Raw genomic sequence first — 23,840 nt, 5'->3', positions numbered from 1 at the left:
TAGTCTTTTGACTGAGACTTTAGGGTTTTCTATATACAATATCATATCATCTGCAAATAATGATAATTTTACTTCTATTCCAATTTGGATGCCTTTTATTTCTTTTTCTTGTCTGATTGCTGTGGCTAGGACTTCCAGAACTATGTTGAATAAGAGTGGTGAAAGGGGGCACCCCTGCCTTGTTCCTGATCTTTAGGAGATTGCTTTTAATTTTTCCCATTGAGTATGATGTTGGCTGTGGGCCTGTCATAGATGGCCTTTATCATGTTGAAGTATGTTCCCTGTATTCCCACTTTGCTGCGAGTTTTGATCATGAATGGGTGCTGGATTTTATCAAATGCTTTTTCTGCATCTATTGAAATTATCATGTGATTTTTCTCCTTCCTTTTATTTATGTGATGAATCACATTGATTGATTTGTGAATATTGTACCAGCCTTGCCTCCCAAGAATAAATCCCACTTGATCATGGTGTATGATTTTTTTTATATATACTGCTGGATCCGGTTTGCTAATATTTGAGGCTTAAGCTTTAAGAGAACCAGATTTTATTTTTTTAAAGTTTTTATTGATTGATCAATTGACTTTAGAAAGAGATGAAAGGAGAGAGAGAATGGGAGGGAAAGAAACATCAACTTGTTGCTCCACTTATTTGCGCATTCATTTGTTGCCTCTTGTGTGTGCCTTGACTGGGGATCAAACCTGCAACATTGACGTATCAATGTATCAGTACAACGCTCTGGCCGACTGATCTACCTGGCCAAGGCTGGGAACCAGATTTTAAAGGGCCATGACAATGGACTGAGATGTTGGCATCTATTTTGGAACTTAGCTATAATTTAGGACAGATTGTTCTGTCGTAGCCTTCCCAGCTCCTCTTGCGAATGCTCATCTAATAATGATGGTATAACATGGAGAATGCTGAAAATAATAACCAGCAAGTCATTAATTAATATTACTCTGTGGTTGTGGTTACTTATCAAGTGCTTTACTCCGTGCTTGATTCTGGACTAAATGATTTGTATTCAGAATCTTACTTAATCTTCCCAGTAATTCTGGAAAAGGGAGGTCACCCTTCCCATTTGCCAAAAGAGGGAGGAACTGGAGGCTCAACAGGCTGAGAGATCTGATCGAAGGAGCTGGACTGCAGCTCACAGTTTGCAGCACCTGGTCTCAGATCCCTGTGTGTGTTCATTGAGTCCTTCTGAAACTCAAATTATCAAGGAGGGGTGTGTGTGTGTGTGTGTGTACATTTTGTGTATGTGTATGTAAAAAAACATTAGGTCATGGCACCACGTTCACCTTGGGCTCTATCGTTCCATCCTACCATCAGTCCCTGAATCTAGAACCTTCGTTTGGCAGCTGGGGGACCGTGAGCACAGGGAAAGAATTGCACCCCCTGAGCCCTCTGGAGAAACCCCTCTTCCCGGCCCAGTGACCCTCCCTGGGAGCTCAGAGCTGGGTTTGGGAACCCTCATGTGACACTCAGAGCAGCAGGCTTTCCAGCAGCCTGTAGATTTATTTATTTTTTCTGTGGCAATGAGAAGTATCAGACTTTTGGTCAAACCTTGGCCTTGATTCCACTTAAAAATGGAAGTTTTGTAAATGAAGCTTCCTGTGTATGTATTCAATTTGTATTTCATAAAGCAGTTATTGTCCATTAAATAAATACCATCTGATTGTTGGAAACCTATTGGAGGGTTAATTGTTGGGTAAGGAGATATGTCTCTATTACATCGTGCCCTCAGCTTCGATCAATATGTTTTTAATAACCGATAGTTAGTTGGCGCTTGTGGCTCACACAATAGCTATTCTGTTCAGTCTGAGGTTTCATAACGGAGTTATCAGAGGTTAAATTAAAACTGACGTTTTAGAAACATGTCTAATTAGGGTTAACAGCTTCGTAGATCATAGGCTCTGGCTAAAGGAAGTTGGTCCACAAGTTTAGTAAATGGTTGTATATCACTCTCCCGTCCACGCAGTTTATACTCCTGCAAATTGGCTTAGTTTAAAGTACACAAGCTTTGATGTCAGGTTGTGTGTGTTCCGTTCTCAGCTTCACACTCCTGCTCTATGGGACCTTGGGCAAGCCATCTCACCTCTCAGAGCCTCTCTGATCCTCTGAGTCTTCCACAAAAAGGTGCTAATTGTGCTCACTTCACCCAGCTTTTGTGGGGAATCCAACAAGTTGACATCTGTGATATCGCAGGCACATACACTCTTACGTTAAAAAAACAAAAACAGAAACAACTAGCTCCATGTTGTACAATGCTTTCCAGAGCTGTTGAGCTACTTGAAAATGTTCTTTCCCTGCAAAATCTCGGGTGATTTCCCACGACATTCATCACTGCCAACCCCTCGCTCCCTCGCCATCCTCATGTCCTCCTGCTGTTCCTCACATCCTCTCACAGAATCCAAGGGTTTTCCTTAAAACAACACATTCACATCCTCCCCCAGCCTGTGTCCTCACACACGGGCAACTGAAGAAATAATTCAAGGCCACCCCCAGCTTTACTAACCCCTTTATTTGTAAGCTGTCTTGCAAGCATGTGTTGACTGGATGGTTTCAGTTTTCTGAACAGTTGGCTGGGGTGGATTGGAAAGACCCCTGGACCGGGAACCAAGAGACCTGAGTCTGAAGTCTTTGCGACCTCTTCCATGCCTTCTTCCCCAGCCTGTGTTCTGATCTGTAAGCCGGAGGGGTCTAGCCTTTCTCAATTAGGTCCTACTCCCCAATCCCAGGATGTAGAAAATGTCTTGAGTAACTTTTGTCTCAATTCCTCCCAAGGATGGTGCATAACTAGTGCCACTGTAGATACCCAGGAGAGAAGCTGATTCGTTCTGCACAGTGCCTGCCTTAGCAAATCACTGTCCAGTAGGACTTTCTGTAGTCATGGAAATATTCTCTTATCTGCACTGCTGATATGGTAGCCATTAACCAATCGTGGCTATAGAGCACTTGAAATGTGATCGGTGTAACTGAGGAATTGGATTTCTGAATTTATTGCAGCTTAATTAGTTTAAATTTAAAATAGCCTCATGTGGCTGGTGGCTCCCATGTTGGATAGCCTAGACTTGAAACTTAAGTGCTGACTCTTACAGTACCCAGCTCAGTAAGAGGATCTCTTTCGGCATTAGTATCTTATATTTCTATGATTTCAGTGTGTGTGTATGTGTGTGTGTCTGTATCTCTGTGGATACAGGATTTCAAATGCCAAAGGTAAGAAGAAAGACACATTCTACACTCCCTGGATGTGTAGAACGCTGTCTGATTTTGGTAAGGGCCACATAGACTCTGTGACTTTTCAAGCTATGGCCTTGGGGTGCTTCCTTTGTATTCGTAAACCTTAGATTCCTAATCTGTAAAATGGGAACATCTAATTTACTCAGCCTTGGATGATCCATACCCATTGCTTCTAAAACACTAGCCTCCAGAGGCTATTTAATGACTATCCGTGGAATGTAAAGGAGAAACCATGAATGAACATGCGGATTAATGACTGACTATAAGGGAGTACACTCAGTGGAGCTCTGTGAAAACAAGACACATTATGGTCAGGTGTACGATGGTTTGCTCCCTCCTCTAAGTATTGATTGGAAACCCAGGATGTGTCGAGCTCTCAGTGAAGTGCAGGTGACTATCTGAAGGTAATCTGGAAAAAAGAAAACATTTAAAGGAACAGAAAGAAAGACTCAGTGGCCATTAAGGTCAGTGTAGCTCCTGATTCTGTTCCAGGATATTTGTAATCTCATTGTCATCATAAAGCCATGCATGTGACTCAGAACGGCTGTGCCTGGATGGTGGTCACTGTGACGGAACTCTGCCCCCCATAGTGGTGCTGAGGAAGTCTCTTTCTTCATTCTGCATTCTTTGCCTTTCAGTTTATTTGTATAATTGTTATTACTGCTAATCTAGGAGTACTTCGTACATATTCAAAATATGTAGAAAAATCAGAAAACCAGAAGGAATAAAAATCAGGCTGGGGGACCAGCCTGTGTTTCACCACCTGAAAAATGACTTCCAATACTATGGTGTCATGTTAAGGTTATTTGAACAGCATTGAAAATCTAGCTATAGATTCAATTCTGAATATGCCTCTTTCACTTAACATTATAGCTTATGTTTTCCATGATAATTCATAATCTTTATAAGTATTTTTGTAATAACTGCTTACCACTCCATTGAGCAGATTGACCTTAGATTATTTAATCAACTCTTCTATCTCTGAATATTGATGTGCTTTTAAACTTTCTACCTATGTATGGTTTTATATTTACAATGATGAAGTGAGGATGTAAAATCTAAAACTGGAAGGTCTATACTAGGTTAGTCATGAATCTTAGCAACACGTCTGAGTGGCTAGGATTTATCCATCCATCCATCTATTCATCCATCCATCCATCCATCCATTCCTCTAACCAGCTATACGTGTTGACCACCATAGAAGCAGATAAGCAGATTTAGGTTTAGGGGTGAGCTCCCTAGCAGCTGGGTGGAGGTGCAATGGGGAGTACCAGAGATTTATGATGTCCAGAAGCATGCTCTTTCTTAACCATATGAGCTCAAGGGCTACTGGGAAGGGAAAGCCCTGTGGCTTGAGAGAGGGATCCCTCACTGTGTTCTCGCAGGAAGCCAAAGGAGGAACCGTCTTCTAGGAATGACGAAAGAGCTATTGGCAGGATCGTTGCATTTTGAGAAATAATGGGTTAGGCTGGCACATTTCTTGGCATCTTTCTTCCCTTTCCAGCTCTGTTTAAGTACTCACTGAGATTTGTGGAGCTTTGGGTCCACGCTAATACATGAGGAGAGGGCTCATCCCTCTCTCTTCCCGGCAGCCGCCTCCTTAAACATATGCCAAGTCTGGAGAACAAGGAGTGTCCCAGAGGCTGTTGAGGCTAAAAGGAGTTTGGATCCAGATACAAAAGACAGTAGACGGTAGGGGAAGCCAACATGTTATTCCACTTCCGGAGCTGGGATTGGCCTTTGGGGGATTGGCTCACTTTTTGGAAAGCTGCTAAAAGGAATGAGATGGCATGGCAAGGGAATGGCTTTGGACAGTTAAATCAGGGAGCGACTCATCCATCTCCAGAATGCCGGGCTGGAAGGTTCTTCAGGCATCTTGTAGTTCAGCCCATTCATTTGCAGAGGGAGGAACTGAACCATGCCTTCTTCCTATTTAATACCTGGGACACAGGGTGGTACCTGGCACATGGTAGGTACCTGATAAATATTGGGAAAAGAATAAAGTTTGAGGTCAAATGGGGCAACAGACTTCCTCACCACTGCACATCAATTCTCAGTGGAAGTTTGAATGGCCGATGAAATTAAGATGATGCAGGTAGTGAGTGAGTCTTTGGACTATTGATTCTGTGCTGCTTGAAGTTACAGAAGTGTCTCCACCCTCAGAATGGCAGCCACTTAGAGCCCAGCAAAGGTCCTTGATGAGCAGTGGGGAAGAGTTTCAGTTAGGGTCGTATTCCGGAGCTTTGGCCTGCCTAGGGAGGAGAGGGGGTAACGTAGAACGGTTGTGCCCTCTGCCCTGTTGCCTTTGGCCTCGCAGAGTCAGGGGCTCATTCAACTGTTCCTAAGTCAGTGTATCTCCCTTCTCTCCTTGGCCTCCTAGAGAATTGGGATCAGCATGTGACCTCTGCCTGGAAGGAAGGATCCTGGTGCAGTATGCTTTCAACGCCTCCTCGCCGATGCCCTGCGGCCCGTCAGGACACTGGAGCCCCCGGGAAGCAGAAGGTACGCCAAGCTGGAAGCGCGGTTGCAGGTCAGGTGTGCGCAGAACAATGCTTTTGCTACATCTGGAGTTTCATGATATCAGTGGTCTTTTCCACATACCGTCTCATTTGCTCCTGAGATTGCCCTTCAAGGCTAGTCTTTTTAAACATTTGTCCTTTTTTTTTTTTTCAGAGGTATTGAGATATAATTGACATAGAACATTGTGTTAGGTTAAGCTCAGTGGTTCTCAAAGTGTGCACCAGGGTGCATTGGTGTGCCCTGGGTATTCCAGAGAAATAGGTACCTGTTGGGGACCAAAAAACCAGCAGGGTTTTTGGACTTTAGATTTTTGGGGGACAGAGGTGTGGAGAATTGGCTATAAGCTGACAGTGTGCCCAACCCCCCACCTCACTTGCCTGATTAGGTTGCAAAAGGCTGTTAAGCTGTGGTGCTGGATTGTTTACACTACCCCCCCCATGTTCCCCAGAAAGACTGGAGACAAGTTTCTTCTATCCTTTGTTTGGTGTCAATTAAGATGATATGTATGGTGGAGGTTTTCTGCACTCAACACAATTAAGAGTAAAAAGAGAGGAATTCTTCAATGTATTGACGAGGAAATGAGAGTTTGCCTTTCAAATATATGCCCAAACATTGAAGAAATCGCTAGGACACATAAGACTCATGTTTCTCATAAACCACAAGAATGAAAAAAACTTAATACATTCATGCCGGGACCTGCCAAATTTATTAAATCTTACTAAAAATGTATCTATCTATATATTAAAAGATAACTTTTTGTCATTTTAAAATTTTTTAACTACTCTTTTTTATGAATTCCAAAAAGCATAACTCAAAAAATGTAACATAAAAATGTTTTTTAATGTCAGAGTAAATATAATTTTGTCATATTTATTTTGTTTAATTACCATAAGAGCATGCTTGGACTTTATATATTTTTCCTTTAATATTTGACTTAATTATTATACCATATTTCTCAGAAATTTGTATATAGTGCGCCTACAATTATTTGTAAGATTTTAAATGCACCTCGACTTCAAAAAGTTTGAGAACCACTGGTTTCCAGTGTTCAATGTTGTGATTTGATGCATGTACATATTACAAAGCCCGCACTACAATAAGGTTAGTTGACACATGCATTGCCTCACATATTTACCTTTTCTCTTTTATTTTTTAAAATATTTTATTTATTGAATTTTAGAAAGTAAGAAGAGAGAGAGAAAGAGAGAGAGAAAGGAGAGAAGAATAGGAAGCATCAATTTGTAGTAGTTGCTTCTTGTGTGTGTCTTGACCAGGCAAGCCCAGAGTTTCAAACTGGCGACATCAGTATTCCTAGTAAATGCTCTACCCACTGTGCAACCACTAGCCAGGCTAATCAATCACCTGTTCTTGTGTGAGAACGTGTAGGAGCTACTCTTAGCAATGATTCAATGTTGCTAACTGTGGTCACCGTGCTGCAGATGAGAACCTCAGAGCTCTTTTGTCTTATAACCGGAAGTCTGCCCCCATTGCCCGACCTCAAAGCCAGTGTTCACGCCTTCGCTCAGCACGTGTCTTTGGCGACTCTGCATGGTTCTAGACACATCATATCATCCACTTTACAGAGGAAGAAACAAAGGCACTGAAATGGATGTTTTTAATATTTTTATTTATTGATTTGAGAGAGAGAGAGAACAGGAGAGAGCGACAGAGAGACAGACAGGGACATTGATCTGTGCCTGGGTGGATGTGCCCTGAGCAGAGAGCGAGCCCTCAACCTCTGTCTATCAGGATGATGCTCTGATCAACCAAGCTTTCTGTTCAGGGCACAAAAGCACTGAGATATTAAATCAGTTCCAAGGCCAGACACCTGACCAGGGACACATAGGCCTTCAGGCCCTGACAGGCTGTAGGTGCCAACAAGGTCACCTAAGAATCACTACACATCTCTGGGGCCTTCAACTCATCAGTAGTCTTCAATTCTTTCTTAGCGATTTCTGGCAATAGCCAGGGCACGATCGCAGGTGTCGTAACCCTTCTTTTCAGTTTCTGAATGTGCCCTTCTTTTTGGGGATCCACTGATCTGCAGGGCCCTAGAGGGAGGCACCTCATGATTGCCTCGGTTGCAGGCCCCACCCGTGAGCAGACCCCACCCCACTCAGGGGGCAGCTCCTCAGCCTCCCAGGGCCGGTGATTTCTGTGCAGTCCCCTTGATTTTCTGTAGACATGAAGCAGGTGCCTTGTCCCCCTTATTTGGTTGCACTGTGTCCCCGCTTGGAACTTTGAGAACCTCACGGACTGTTGCTACTCAGTTCCCTTCTGCAGTAGCTCTTGCTTTAAGGTTCAGATCTAGTTCCTTCAGCCAAGCCGATAGAGAGAGACCTAATATTTTCTTCTCAAGCTTCCGTCTCGCCCGCCCGCCCTCATAGACTGACACTTAGGTCACCGCCCCCTCCACCTAGTCCCTCTTGCTCCTGTGTAGGTCAGCTCAGGCCACTGTCCCCCCTAGATGGGGACACCAGCCCATCAGAGGGAGTGGAGTCCGACTGCTCATTGAAGTTCAGTGAGAACGCCTCTGTTTTCCTCGATACTTTTAGAAAGAAGGTTGAAAAGAAAAAGCCAGAGATAGAATAAAGCAAGGAAGAGAGGGGTCAGAGAGGCAAGTGAAGGAGAAAAATGACAACACTATGCTTTATCTTTTAAAGTAGCTTAAAATAAAAATGAGAGTTGAACTCGGAAACTCTAAACAAGCCCATCTGGGAATGTAAAGTGAGAGGATGTGTCTGAGAAGCAGTCCGTTCAGCCTCGCTGAGCCCCAGGCCGTCAGACTTGGCAGGGACGCCTGGGGTCACCCAGCTCCGGTTCTCCCCCCACCTGCCCGGGGCGGGAAGCCCTCATGCCCTCCCTCACGGAGGCGCTCCTAGCACCAGCTAGTCCGTTTCTTGGCCTCCTTCTTCTAGCTCCTTGTGTTAGACAGTCCTTCCCGCAACCTGCCGTTGTGAGTTGGCCACCCAGATCTCACCCTTGCTGGGCTCTCAGAGAAGCCAGTGTGTTTATCTTCCCAGACAGACAGCACTTCCTGTGTCCGCACAGTAAGCCCGTCTCGTCTATGACCCCGTAGGGACTGCGTCCCGGGCGCTGTGCCGGGCGCTGTGCTGGGTGCTGTGCTGGGCACATGGGCAGGGCTGAGCCGACCGGGATAGCGAAGTCAGGAGTAAATGGACGATCACCATTCGGTGAAATGAGGCCTATGCTAATACAAGTACAGAGCACTGGGAGACCAGGAGACAGGGGACCTCACCTGCAGAACTGGCTTCCTGGGAAATGTCACCGCACCAGCCAGCAAGGGGCATTTGAGAATGGGAAAGCCTTTTGGTATGCCTGGAGCAGTGGTTTTCTCCATGTGATCTGGAGGTTTATGAAGCTCCTGGAGACATTTTAGGAAGCTTCATAAGGACACCTGGAGACATTTAGGTGTCCTTAAAGTCTGGCGTTATTTTTATAATAATACATGGACACGGTTTACCCCTGTCACCACCTGTCTCCTCAGTGTGCGGCAGAGTTCTCCCGTAGCTTCATGGAACGGGATGTCATTCATACTCTGATAGCCCATGGCACACATGCTTCTGTGCTCTTGTATTTTACATGCCTCAGTTTTTATTTACGGTACGGTCACTACTAACAGATACAGCGCACCTAAGACACAAGCTCATCAGTAACGCTGGAAGAGCTTCAGTGGATTAGGAGCATCAAGAGAATCCATGGAACGGGGAGAGGCTGGGCTGGGTGAGGTCTATGACGACCAGACAAGGAGTGGTTTGGGTTTACACTGAGGGCAGGGCGGAGACCCCTGGCTCTCAGGCAGGGGTCTGGGGTATCGTGAGGTGTGCACGTGACAAAGTTGCTTGGGTTACTCTGTGGAGAAGAGAGCAGGGTAGGGTTGGGGGGGGCTGGAGGACAGGGAACTGGCCCGGGGCTGTCGCAGGAATCCAGGAGAGCTGTGGCTGTGTCCTGGGTGAGGTCAGCGGCAGTGACAATGGAGAGAAGAAGTCCAGGAAATTGAGAGATATTTGGGAGGGTAGGATTGGCAAGACTCTTCCCTGAGACTTCTCTGGCTAAAATCATCATGGTTCATTCCACCATTTGTGTGAATGAAATAATTCCCAGACATCTCCCCACACCTCCACCCAGCCCAACTGCCAACGGGCTACGTCAGCCCCTGGTTGGTCCCTGACCCTCTTAGAGTGTGATAGGCAGAAGCGAGTTCAGCTGGAAACTTCGCGCCCCCCCGGTTCCCTGAGCTGACTCAGGTCTCCGAGGAACCCCGGCAGCCCCGGGTTTTCCTTCAGGATATGTAAATTTAGCACATGCAGGCCGGGAAAGACGCTGTTCTTTTTTTAGAGCATCCCATTACAGGCTCTGTGATCTGTTTGGCTCAGGCTCTTTTTAATATCCTTGAAGAAATAAACTTTTCCATGAGCCAAACTCTGCAATTTATTTCTCAACTCATTTTCATCCTATTTATCTTTGCGTGTTTAAGTTTTTGGACTTCCCAGACTAACATAGAACTCCCAAATCTGTGAGCAATGCCAGACGTACCTTTGGGGCTGGGGGAAAAGGCGTGGGAGGGACAGAGAGGACTGGTCTTGGTCCCAGCCTGTCCATCAGCGTGCTCTGTGCCCTCGAGTGAGGCACTCAGCCTCTCTGAGGACAGCATCTTCTCCACAGAATGAACGCCCCTTCCTGCTCCAACATAGCAGACAGTCGTCACTTTTTTAATTCCATAATTAAAAGGTAGACGGTTCTTCACTTAACATATTTATGAGTATCTACAATGTTTTATTAACTCCATTCTATGAACGCCAGGTGAAAACAGTCCTAGGAATTCTTGCCTTTGTCCACAACACACACACACACACACACACACACACACACACACACACGATTGTAATGAAAAGAAACCTGTTTTCCTAACTCTTTAGCAAAAATTCTATTTCATACATTTTTTCTGAAGGACTCAATACAGCACTGCCTTTGTAGCCCAGTAATTAGATAACTAGATCTAACCGACCCAAATCCCAATCAAGAGCACTTATACGCCCTGGCCAGGTGGTTCAGTGGATGAAGCGTAGACCCGGCACACCAGAGGTCACGGGTTTGAGCCCCGGTCAGGGCACGTACGAGAAGCAATCGATGAGAGCACAACTAAATGGAACGACTAAATGAAACAATGAGTTGATGCTTCTCTTTTTCTCTCAGTCTCTCTCTCAAGTCAATGGAAAAATTTAAAAAATTAAAGATCACTTGCACAAGCATATGATACATTACAAGCATTGGGTTTTCCATGAGAGATTAACACATGGCACTGTTTCCTTTCCTTCTTATTTGTGTGAGCCTTTCCCCCCTTTTTTCTGCCTGGAATATTTCAGGTGCGCTGGAGTACTCATCTGGAAAAAACTTGGCTCTGAGTTTTTATAACTCTATTTGTGTCAACAGCTGTAGTGTATATACCCATAAATATATAATAGATGTCTGTGTAGATCTTCATAAATGTACATTTAACTCAGCAGAAGTATGTATAAATATATTTTATATACATATTTGGCCTCGTTTCTAGTGGACAGATTTCATTTCGTCATCGTATATATAAAAGGATATGTATTAATAATGAAGTAACAGTACATTTGCACTTTTCTCCCTCCCCCCTCCCTTTTTTGCTCTCTCCCTCCATTCCCCCCTCCCTCCCTTCCTTTCTTCAGTCCTCGATTTCTTTCCTTTACTCAGCCTTTCTCCCTGCCTCAGCACCATACATTTCATCAATTTCCCATCGGCACCCATTTTTCTCCTTCGGAATTCTGATTTTTCCTCATCTTCTGGGATGTTCTCTTTCTCCAAGTCACCATTGTGCGTTGCCTACTTTAGTACAGAAGTGTCCTAACTGGTTTCACTAGACTGGAAGCTGAATGAGGGAGGGCAGAGGCTGTGTCTCTAGAAACCTGTTTCCTCTGGGTTTAGCCAACCCTGGACAAAAACCAGCCACTCAGTAGTTATTCTTTGAATGCATGGATGGATGGATGGAAGAATGGATGGATCAGTAGATGGGTGGGTGGGTGGATGGGTGGATGGAAGAATGGATGGATCAGTAGATGGGTGGGTGGGTGGATGGATGGATGGATCAGTAGATGGGTGGGTGGATGGATGGATGGATGGATGGATGGATGGATGGATGGATGGATCAGTAGATGGGTGGATGGATGGAAGAGTGGATGGATCAGTAGATGGGTGGGTGGATGGATGGATGGATGGATCAGTAGATGGGTGGGTAGATGGAAGAATGGATGGATCAGTAGATAGGTGGGTGGATGGATGGATGGATGGATGGATGGATGGATGGATGGAGAAACAAATGGATAGATGGTATCTGTATCCCTAAACAGTGGTTTTTCTAAAAGATACCTTTAATTTGTTTGATTGAATTCAGTAGCTTCCCATCTCTCTCAATATAAAGTGAAATGAATGACCCTTTCAGAGTCTGGGTTCAGCTTAGTTTGCCAGCCTCTCCCGTTGCTCTCAAAATCATAGTTGTCCAAACCTACATTCTCTATCCACAGTTCTCTTTGTTTGGAATGCCGCCTCCTAACAAGCTTTTCCCTGTTAATTCCTCGTTACTTTTGAGAACAGAGCTAATATGTATGTGAGCATCTTTTAAATATTTCATCCCATTTGAGTTTTCCAGCGACCCTGTGAAATAATGTTATAGTAGGTGACACAGTGCAAAGCTGGATAGCTGATATTTTGACCTAACTTTCAAGGCTTCAAAGCCTGGCATGCTGCCTGGACCAACAGTATCACATAATATTCTACTCTTCATCAGGGAATGACACAACCATCTGAGTCTCAGTTTCCCCTTCTTTAAAACGAGTTTCCTAAGACCGGCGTCATAAACTGACTGCCAGGGTGCAGAGAGCTGAGGCGTGCCATGTGCTTGGCACCGTGCCTGGAGCACGAAGACGGTCAATTCGTGAAGCTGGGTTTTATTAAAGGGAGTGCTGCTTTGCTGATGGGTTGGACCCAGCGGTGCTGGAACCTTTTTGACATCTAAAAGTTTGTCTCTGATAATGAGACAGGCACAAACCTTGCTAAGACTTCTATTCCTATTGACTTACTTTGGCATAATGGCCGGCTCACCTTCCTGTCCTCAGGGAAGCGTTGGGCCCCTCTGTTGACTAACAAGAAACCAGGGAAAAAGCATGAGCCAAGCAGATCCGTCATCTGCTCTCCTGTGGCTTCCCACCGCTGGTGGTCGTTGTCTCCAAGGAAGGAAGGGAGAGTGCTCCATGGCTTGCCAGTTTCCGAAAGGAAAAAAAAAATGCCCATGGAGTACAATGTTCACATGGCACTCACCATAACACAGCAGGCTCTGTGGGACATTGACTTCTCCTTTAACTGTGTAGTAACAAGACAGAAGAGTCTTCGTTTAACATGTATGTACTGAGAATCCACTGTGGCCACCATCTTAGGACCAGGTGCTGTATAAGCAGAAGCTATATGGTGTGAAGTGAAACAGAGCTACAAAAAAATGATAGCAATCCTGCAGAATTTTGGTGACAAGCAGATGAATCAATTAGTGACTCTGGAATGTGCTTCATATATATTAAAATGCTACCCTCAATAAAGTATATTCAATGAATAAGGATGTATGTGTGCCAAAACCCCACAAAGTCAAGAGAATCAGGAACTTGGGGAGGTGGAGGGTAGAGAGCAGAAACGACCTCAGCTTAGGTAGGGAGACCTTTGGCTTGAATTACTGACTGCTTCTAGCGAGCATTTGCTGCAATAGATGAACAGACCTAGCCGAGGAGGGGCGGCAGAAATCTGAGAGCCATGTCCGTCTCTCCTTGTTCCAATGTAGTCTATCTAAAGAAGGTCTCTGTGACTTTTCCTTGTCCCCCTCTTTCTTCTCTTTTTTCCTTCTCTGCTTCATCTCCACTTGGTGGCCAGAGGCAAGGAGATGGGAGTCATTTACTACTTTCACTGGAATAGTTTTCCACCTTGGATGACTTGCTAGATTTCCTAGCGCAGTGGTTCCTGATTCCTATTATCCCATAACCAGCATCATAAAGCCTTTCTGGCAAATACTGCTTTTTCCCCTTTGCTTTAGTAATGGCCAGCACCCCCGCCTTCCACCAACCACTGATGCTAACGAGTAAAAAAAAAAATGTGGCAGATACAACAGCTTAAGACCCTCTACCCTTTCCTTACCATCTGATCTGGATCTCTTACCAGACTCCTTTGAACAAATTAGAGCCAATCACTACACTTGAGTCCTGATTACTATTCTCAGCAGTGCAAAGGAGAGCTCTCTGAGGGGCTAGGACTAATGATCTCAGTGGAGAAAAATTCAGAAGTCGCTGCAGTCTGAGGTCAGTGGGGATGAGACATTGTCTCCAAAAGGAAAGAGCAGAAGAATCCCTTCTGTCCCCGCCTCCTCCTCACCCAGCCCTCCCTTCCCTGAGTCAGACGGGACAGAGCATGGAGAAGCTCAGTGGTATGGAATGACCTCATGTAGAGAAGGGGAGGAGGAGAGATAAGATGGCTCCAGGGCTGCCTTCCAGCTCTGTCACTCGTGGTTGTAGACAGTTTCCTCCCAGAGTCCTCAGTCCAAGGGGCAGAAGCTAGCCACGCTCACCTCCTCTTTGCTGAAGGTGTCTGACCCTCCTGTCATTCCAAGTGGCTTGCACCAAAGGCAACACCATGGGAATCCTAGTTTATTCTAGTGGCCCCTGCATCCAGCGGTGAAAACAGAGGGTGTAGACTTCCAAAGAGACAACACCGGCCTCTAATGCTGACCTTGACCCTTCAAGCTGTGAGACCTGGGTCCTTTCACTCCATATGTCCTCACCTCTGAAGTGAGTCGTTACACAAGTCAATTTAAACAACCTTATGGGACACAGAAGATATTTGGCAAATATTTGTTCCTTTCTTCTTTCCATCCTAAGCACAAAGCCTACAAGTGGCAGACGAGGAAGGAAACTTTGATCATTCACTCAATAGTAAGACACTTACTTGAATATGGTCTTGACCAAATGCCTGGTAATTCATGTAAGATCTCCATTGCAGTGGTGGAGATGAGCTGGTGCCGCACATACAACAGATTCACCAAAACACCGAGTCTTCCCTTCCCTTTTCCCCTCTGTCTGAGTCCCAGTCAGGCCAGCCTCTCCCAAGGTCTGCAGGAAACTCTGAGGTTCAGGAACTCATATCCTCATCTCTTCCCCACAGGTCATCCAGATGTCGAACAGCCCTGTAAGTCCAGCGTCCGCACCTGGAGCCCAAATTCAGCTGTCAACCCACACACGGTCCCCCCAGCCTGCCCTGAGCCGCAAGGCTGCTACCTGGAGCTGGAATTCCGCTACCCTCTGGTCCCCGAGTCTCTGACAATCTGGGTGACCTTTGTCTCCACTGACTGGGACTCTAGTGGGGCTGTCAACGACATCAAACTGTTGACTACCACGGGGAAGAACATCTCCCTGGGTCCTCAGAACGTCTTCTGCGATGTCCCACTGACCATAAAACTCCGGGATGTGGGCGAGAAGGTGTATGGCATTCAGATCTACACGTTGGACGAGCACCTGGAGATCGATGCTGCCATGTTGACCTCCGTTGCGGACAGCCCACTCTGCCTCGAGTGTAAGCCCCTGCAGTACAAGGTGGTCCGGGACCCTCCTCTCCGGGTGGACGTGGCCTCCGAACTGCATCTCAATAGAAGATTCATGGACACGTAAGTGCACTTTCTGGATAGGGAGAGGACCAAGTGGGTGGGCTGTGGTGGGATGAAAGGAGGGTCAGACAAGCCTGAACTGAAGAAGGTTCATCACAGCCAGACTCACTTCTAGGGGTTCATAAAGTGACATTGGGTATAGAATGGTCTTAACAAGGCAGAGTTGATATGGTGGGAAGAGCAATGGACAAGGAACGAGGAGGCTTGGATTTCGGTGAGAACTCGGATGTGTGACTCTAAGCATCCCAACCTTTCTGAAATTTTGTTTCCCAACAGTTGGATGAGATTGGCAGTGAGAAAGCTTTTCACTACTAATGAAAGTAGAATAATTGAGGAAGCTTTTCACTACTAATGAAAGTAGAATAGTTGAAGTTTGCTAATGATTTTTTTTATGTTAAACTGAAGAAGAGGCCCCGGCTGGTTAGCTCAGTGGTAGAGCGTCGGCCTGGTGTGCAGGAATCTCGGGTTCGATTCCCAGCCCATCTGCTTCTCCACCCCTCCCCCTCTCCTTCCTCTCTGTCTCTCCCTTCCCCTCCTGCAGCCAAGGCTCCATTGGAGCAAAGATGGCCCGGGCGCTGGGGATGGCTCCTTGGCCTCTGCCTCAGGCGCTACAGTGGCTCTGGTTGCAACAGAGCAGCGCCCCAGATGGGCAGAGCATCGCCCCCTGATGGGCATGCCAGGTGGATTCCTGGGCGCATGCGGGAGGGAGTCTGTCTGACTGCCTCCCCGTTTCCAACTTCAGAAAAATACAAAAAAATAAATAAATAAATAAAATAAACTGAAGAAGGTTGATGCATTCTGATGGCTTCAGTGGGTGAGAAGAAGGTGAAGTTATAGCAGATTGGCTGGGGATTGGCCATGTTCCTGAGTATTTGCATGATAATTTTTTTAATTCTTTTTCTTTTTTATTGATCGATTCATTCCAGAGAGAGGAAAAAAAGAGAGAGAGAGAGAGAAAGGTCGATTTGTTGTCCCACTCATTGATGATTCATTGGTTGATTCTTGTGTGTCCTCTGACTGGCGATCGAACTCACAACTTTGGTGAACTGGGACAATGCTCTCACCATCTGAGCTACCCGGCCAGGGCTGCATGAGAATTTTGCTGGAAGGTGAACATCACCGGTCATTGTCCTTGATTTGTTTTCTGAAGTGAAGCACAGGTTGAAACCCATTTGACCCTTGTGGGCCTTTGCAAATCTAGGTCTCCAGGATCCTTTTGGATACCCAATATTTTTATATGACATAGTGTTTTTCCCTCATGTACAGTGTATTTCTCGAGCCACCTGTCTGGTACACCTTCCTCAAACATGCTCAGGATTTATGTTTTATGAGAAAGGCCACATTATCATGAAGTCACTAGCGCTTTTCCTATATGCCAGACAACGGGCTAAAGTCTTTACATCTTTTACTTGTTTCATCTTCTCTGTATCCACCGCCCTAGTATCCTTCTCATTATACAAAGAGGAAAACTGCAGCTTAGAGATGTGAAGTCACGTGGTCAATATCGTGCAGTTAGGAAGTGGTGAGATCATTCAACGATGCAATTAACGATGTGATTCCAATTTCTGCTTTAACCTAACAAATGAGGGAGCCTTAGCCACCTAATTTGGGTACCTTGAATTCTATGAAGTCAATTATTGAACATTTGTTGAACACTTATTATGCACAATGGCTGTTGCTGGGAATCATTTGAGTATCGGCAAGAACAATAGCTCAGGAGTCAGATGCCTTGTGCTCAGTTCCAGCCGGCCTGCGTACTGATACGAGATAAATCAGTCAATCTCTTTGAGCCTCAATTTCCTCTTCTGCATGATGAAAATGTTGAAGTCAATGGTTTCTATGGGCCTTTTGTGGCTCTTTCTTTGATTCTGAGATGATATAAGACTCAATCTGTGCTCTGTCTACTTGAAAATATTTACTAAGCCAATCGTTAATAGAAACCAAGAACTGGAGGAAACTTTTAATCTTTTTAAGAGACAGAACCACTTTCAAACACTTTACCAGCACTTCCTTTTACATGCCAGCAATTAACGTGCACATCACAAGCAAACCCTTACCCATTCATTGACTCAGAGATGAGGAACATCTGTTTAAGAACTCAGGGGGAGCCCTGGGTTTGTATTTGAGAATGTACTTAAAACTCAAAGACTCGCTCTGCCTTGAAAAATATTCCATAACCCTGTCTCTTCCGTCTCCTACCTTGTCTAGGGTAGTGAGGTTCCATAAATATCCATCCACTTGAACTTTCTTTACAAAACAATGGCAGTAATAAATAATAGATGTCAGTTTAAATGCAGCTTTCATGTTTTGCCTCATGTTATGAGCCTGTGAGAGCTGACAGTGGTTGATACACGTGGGACAGTGGAAATTAAACTGAAGAAGTAAAAGCAGTCGAGTTCTGTTTTCAGCAAAGTCACTGACTTGCTCTGTAACCTTAGGCTAGCCACTTACCCTTTCTGGTCTTCCACCAGGTTAGTGGTTCTCAAACTCGGTTAGACAGCATGCACCCCTGGGGACACTTTGAAATTGCCTGCCTCCCCCTTGCATGCCCTCTCAACCCTTTCCGGCCCTCTTGGCTGTTGACTTAAATGGTAAGGATAAGGCCCAGCCATCAGACTTGGAAAATCTCACCAGGTGATTAAATGGGCAGGCAAGTTGAAGAACCACTGCGCTAAATCAGATTCTGAAAAGCGCGGCCCTGTGAATGGCAAGCATCCACATCAAGTGGGTGCATAGACAGGCCAGGTCCTTCAGCCCCAGTCCTGCCGGCTGAATCAGAAACCGTGAGTACGGGGCTTTTCCAGGTGACTCCGATTCTTCTTCAGGTTTGACAGCCGCTGCTCAAAATGATCTCTAAAGGCCCAGGAATCTGCAAGGTCCCTTGACGCATAACAGCTACTCATTCAACTGGTAGATTTGCACTGAGAACGTCCGGCGTCCCAGAGTCTGTCCCGGGAGGTGGAGATTAGAGGGATGACTCGGACCGGCCCCTTTCCCGCAGACGCTGACTGACGCTTGAGTACTGAGGACCCTCACTTACGAAAAGCGCCCAGTCCTGTGCTCGTTTGCTTCTAAAACCACCGCGCTCCAGCTCGATGTTCTTGTGCCCCTATGTTCTTGCGTCCACTCAACAAGTATTTCGTGAGCCCCCACTGTGTGACAAGCACGAGGGCCAACCCGAGGCATTCGCTGGCCTTGCTCTCTGCTTTCTAGAGACCCAAGGAATTTCCGGGAGACCCGGCCTGGGCTGGGCTCTCTGAGCTAAACGTTCTCCGAGACTCTGAACAAAGTAAAACATCATTCCAAGTCCACCTATCACTTCAACTTCTTTATCTCTCAGTAATTCAAGTTCTGAACTCCAACACAAATACCTCTATGTGTGCGTGTGTGTGTGTGTGTGTGTGTATTTTGCTACTTTCACATTTTTTCCGTATCAAATAAATTGGCTCATATACAAGTTCTATATAAAGACTGTTTTGGAGAAAAAGAGGAGAGTGAAAAAAAAATGCTCTTTTTCCCCCCCCTTCTCTGACTCAACCCATTACATGATCCCCTTTGACCTTTGCCTTCATTTTTTTCTCTCAGCAAAAATATTTATTCTTTCTGTTATCTATGCTGGAGATAGTTTCCCAAGGTATGACATTGATGAAGGGGAGGGCTTCTGTGCTTACCCCATGGATGCTTCCAGTAGACTAATTACTTCTGGCCAGGACTAGGGAGAAATGTGGAACGTCTCCCTTTAAGTGGAAACCCCATCACTGAAGGAGAAGTGACACTAGCCGAGGAAAGGGGGGCGGGCGCCAGCTCTGCTACTGATTCGCCATGTGACATTAAGAAGACACATTGCATCACTTATTTAAGCTTCAGTTTCCCCATGTGTAAAATGAGGGGAAAACATGTTATGCAATTCTATGTGGATAGATGTTGTTCTTAAGTGACAGGCGACTCATTCACTCTTTTTTTTTTTTTTTGTATAAGGGACTCAGCAGAGACTGTGAGAACTGGTACCCAGAGCAGACCTCACTGGCTCTGGATGCCGCAGTAAAATGTGTAGTGTGTGGACAATAATCATGATAATATAATCAATAATAATAATAACTACCACTTCCTGAGTGCACACTCTGCTTTAAGAGCCTTACAAACATTTATGAGGCAGACGAAGCTCAGAGAAAAAGCTGGCGCTCAGAAAGTGTCCTCATCCAGCCCCCTACAACTGGTAACGGCAGAGCTAGGTCTAATTCCAAATTCCACTTTCTCAACCACGACACCTCCTGCTGTCATAATGCAAAGGCAGCATTCTAGAGCTCAGACATGCATCAGCGCTGGCTCGCGTTCAAGATATGGCCAGGAGAAGGCAGGCTAACAGCCCACAGGCCTCCAACCCGCGGTCAGTTCCTGTGACCCCAAGACAGTCTTGGGAGTCCTGCAACGCAAGTGACACAGCCAGTTTTTTATGAGTGGGGCCGGGCAGAAAGAGCAGGGAAGCTTCTGTTTCTCAACTTGACGGTCAACTTGACTTGCTTTTGTACTGGGCACCATGCTGCTTGGGTCTGTGTGGAATCTTCAGATTTCTCTAAGAAATAAAGACAACAAAAATTAAGCTCTTCCCCCCCCCACCCCACCCTTTGATTTTGGCTTACAGTAAGTAAGGTATAAGGGAAACAATGAGTAGTAGATCACTCTTATTATATGTCTGTTCGTCTGCCCATCCATTCTTCATCAGGGCATTCAGGTGTCTGTCACCATGGGATAGGGGTAGGATTATGATCCCTGGCCTCAGGAGTTCCCAGTTGAAAGGCGGAAATAGGTAAGGAATCCAGTGAACATACTGCAGCATGAAAAATGCTGTTTTGCAAGGAGTCCAGGGGACTTTGGGAAAACGTAGGAAAGGCATCCAACCCCGTTTGAAGGATGTAGTTAAAGAAGGTTTCCTGGAAAAAGTTCTGCACAAGCTAAGACCCGAAGGATGAAACAGAATTGATCATGAGGAGATTTGCCGCAGCACAGATGGCCGAAACTAAGTGGATGCTCAGCAAACATTGATGAATGAATGAATGAGCAAATAAATGAATGAGCCGACATACTGTATCTTATAGCAAAAGTACATGTGCAGTATAAAACACATGTAGAGTTTTGAGTAGGGGGAATGTAGTCATCTGGGCTATCAATCACTTTGGTTCTTAAATCTACCTTATTCTTCTAAATGGCTATATAGCATTCCATAGCGGTAATAACGGTCCTCCTAATTCTGGGCAATAATATTGCACATATTTTTCTATTAGAGACAAATGCTGCAGTGAGCACTCATATAAACCTCCTTGTGGGCACAAGTGAGCATTTATCCGGTCTGATGCTGAGAAATGGAACTGCTGGGTTATAAACTGTAGGCCTTTTTCATTTTTTAAAAGATTTTATTTATTGATATTAGAGAAGGAGGGAAGAGCGGGAAGCCTCAACTCATAGTCGTTGGCTTCTCATAGGTGCCTTGACCGGGCAAGCCCAGGGCTTTGAACCGGCGACCTCAGTGTTCCAGGTCGATGCTTTATCCACTACGTCACTGCAGGCCAGACAGCCTTTTCCATTTTAATGGGTGCAACCTGGGGCATGCTGAGAGTGTGAAATAGCTCGCATCCCAGCAGCACTAGGTGGTAAGACCTGATGTTCGACATGGTCACTACTGCTTACCAAAATGAAAATGCTTTGTCCTTGGCCATTCAATGGGTAAAACATGACTTCTCATGGATGTTCTGGTAGTTTCACATCTTGAGTGAGCCTCTTTCAATTATTCACCGGCTCTTAACATTGCATCTTCTGTGAATAATATCTGTAATTTACATCTGGTTGTTAATATCTTTATACCTCAGTTTTTCCATCTGTTAAATTGGGATTTTAATGTCAGCCTTTTTGCGTATCCATCAATGTTATTGGAATGTAGGGTGACACAGGTAGTTCAGAGGCTGAAGTAATTTATGAAGTTACTCCGCATTGATACATTTGTCAAATGCTCATTTAGCATGCTCTCTGTGCTAGGAAACATGCCACGTTCTGAAGACAGAATGGGTAACAAAAGTAACCTTGTTTCTGCCCTCCGTTGTTGGGAGCCCAGATTTAGTTACTGTGTTAACCACCCTTCCATATGCTAGTCGCATCCCACTACTAGTAGTGCTAACATCACTATGAGTAATAGCTACCATGTAGTGAATGTTTCCTATATGCTCGGTATCTTTTTTTTCATTTTTCTGAAGCTGGAAACAGGGAGAGACAGTCAGACAGACTCCCGCATGCGCCCGACCGGGATCCACCCGGCACGCCCACCAGGGGCTACGCTCTGCCCACCAGGGGGCGATGCTCTGCCCATCCTGGGTGTCGCCATGTTGCGACTAGAGCCACTCTAGCGCCTGAGGCAGAGGCCACGGAGCCATCCCCAGCGCCCGGGCCATCTTTGCTCCAATGGAGCCTTGGCTGCGGGAGGGGAAGAGAGAGACAGAGAGGAAGGCCCGGCGGAGGGGTGGAGAAGCAAATGGGCGCTTCTCCTGTGTGCCCTGGTCAGGAATCGAACCCGGGTCCTCCGCACGCTAGGCCGACGCTCTACCGCTGAGCCAACCGGCCAGGGCTATGCTCGGTATCTTTTATAAACCTACCAATCAGCTGTAAGTTATCACTGTGCCTTATTTTTGGATAGGGAAGCTGAGACTTAAAGAGATATCATTCACTTAAGGTCCACATTTCATCGATGCCAGAGTCAAGTTTGACATCTCCTTGCCTGACCCGAAAGGGCGTGTGCCTGGCAGACGGCAGAGCTCATCAATCATTGCTATGATGACGGGCAAAGGATGATGTGGCATCTAGGTGGGTGGAGAAAGCAGATGTCAGAACTAGTTTTTATGGCTTTTAAGAAGCAAAAGAATAAACACACAAAAGGGAAGGTAACACATTTTTTCATTTGTTTTTTGAACATTTATGTTGATAAGTGTGGACATATGCATAACAGCCCGGTTTCTAGTAACCTGTTGGTGAAATGCATCCTCTGGGGCAGACTCCTCCTGAGCAGGGCCTTCTCGCAGGCCTGTCCAGCATGGTCTAGCCTACGTCCTGATGTTCTGACCTCCAGGACAGAGGAGCGACTTCAGGAGTGAGAGCTGTTTCTCCAAGCTCCGAGCGAATCCCTGTTCCCAGCCCAGGCTAGCGGGGTACAGAGTCAGCACAATCTTACTCTATTTCTGGAAGCTGGGCATCATCCACTTATAACTCCCTCTCATCAGTCTGAGGCCAAGTACCTCTCAGAATGAAGTACGGGTTCTGAGAACATTAGGGTAAATAAGAGGGCTTAGGAAAATCAACAGATCTCCACATTCAGCAACAATCATAGAAGTGCCGACTGTCTCCAAGTACCTTCACGATTTTGAAAGCGTGAAGCATCCATTTGACACCAGTACCATTAAACTCACTTATCTTAAAAATTTCTATGTATCAGTCTGATGCACTACTGAACTTTATAGCAAGTGGGCCATTACAGTGTCTCTTCTACAGATGTTGAATAAGATACACAGACATGAAATGATGGACCTAAGGCTGTGTTAACAAACTCATTCATTCATTCATTCATTCATTCAATAAAACGTCCTTACAACATGTCAGTCCAGCACTATAACTCTGAATCTTATAATTGGATAGGAAAGCTAAATTGAAAAGTATCCTAAATAAAAACATAATTACAAACTAAACATTATTATTATGAGAGATTACAAAGAGAATAATTTCCACCTAAAGAAAGGGGGAATGGCCCTTATTATATAGAGAGTTGGGATTTATTCATGGGGAAATAAAAGACTAAAGCAATCAGGTTTGTGTGTGTATAAAATTGCACCGGTGCTCTGTGAAGAAGAGATTGAGGAAGAGCGAGAAAGCCCACATAGGGGTCATTGATAAAGTGCACACCAGAGATTCTGACTGTCGCACAGACAAGTGGGTTTCAAAGTGGAGGTACCTTTCAAAGGTGGGGTCCATAGCACTTGGCAATGGATTAGCTGCAGGGGTTTTAAGGGAGAGCTGTCCAGTGACTCCCATTTCTGGTTTGAGAATTTGGAATGAGGGCAATGTTATTTCCTGCAATGGAGGAACAGTTTTTAGTTCAGTGTTTGATTAGAGGGTTTTCCAAGAGTTTCTCTGGCCAACACTGTGTTAGTGAAATCGGGTTCAGTGGTGTCCCGATGTCACCAATATCGTTGCTCTTTTGCTGTTCGCCCTGGGGGCGGGGGGCTCGGTAGGTTGGACTGGACTTGGTTGTGTAGCTCCAGTTCCCGATTTGTAAGAAAACAAATGAATAGGAAAGAGCAGG

The 23,840-nt window shown here is 45.5% G+C and overlaps 1 protein-coding gene across 1 annotated transcript in view; it reads left to right on the top strand.

Moving 5' to 3' along the window:
* Nucleotides 1-23,840, top strand: part of PAPPA (pappalysin 1) — a 242,666-nt gene that overhangs the window by 69,013 nt on the left and 149,813 nt on the right. Inside the window, exons 6-7 of the mRNA XM_066256394.1 lie at nucleotides 5,624-5,745; nucleotides 15,004-15,502. Coding sequence (XP_066112491.1) covers nucleotides 5,624-5,745; nucleotides 15,004-15,502 — 621 coding nt within the window. The remainder of the gene's footprint in view (nucleotides 1-5,623; nucleotides 5,746-15,003; nucleotides 15,503-23,840) is intronic.

The sequence above is a fragment of the Saccopteryx bilineata genome, chromosome 2, assembly GCF_036850765.1.
Source record: "Saccopteryx bilineata isolate mSacBil1 chromosome 2, mSacBil1_pri_phased_curated, whole genome shotgun sequence".
In the NCBI taxonomy this organism is placed as follows: Eukaryota; Metazoa; Chordata; class Mammalia; order Chiroptera; family Emballonuridae; genus Saccopteryx; species Saccopteryx bilineata.
Note: the sequence above shows the minus strand (reverse complement) of the source record. Positions and strands in the feature narration are given on the sequence as shown.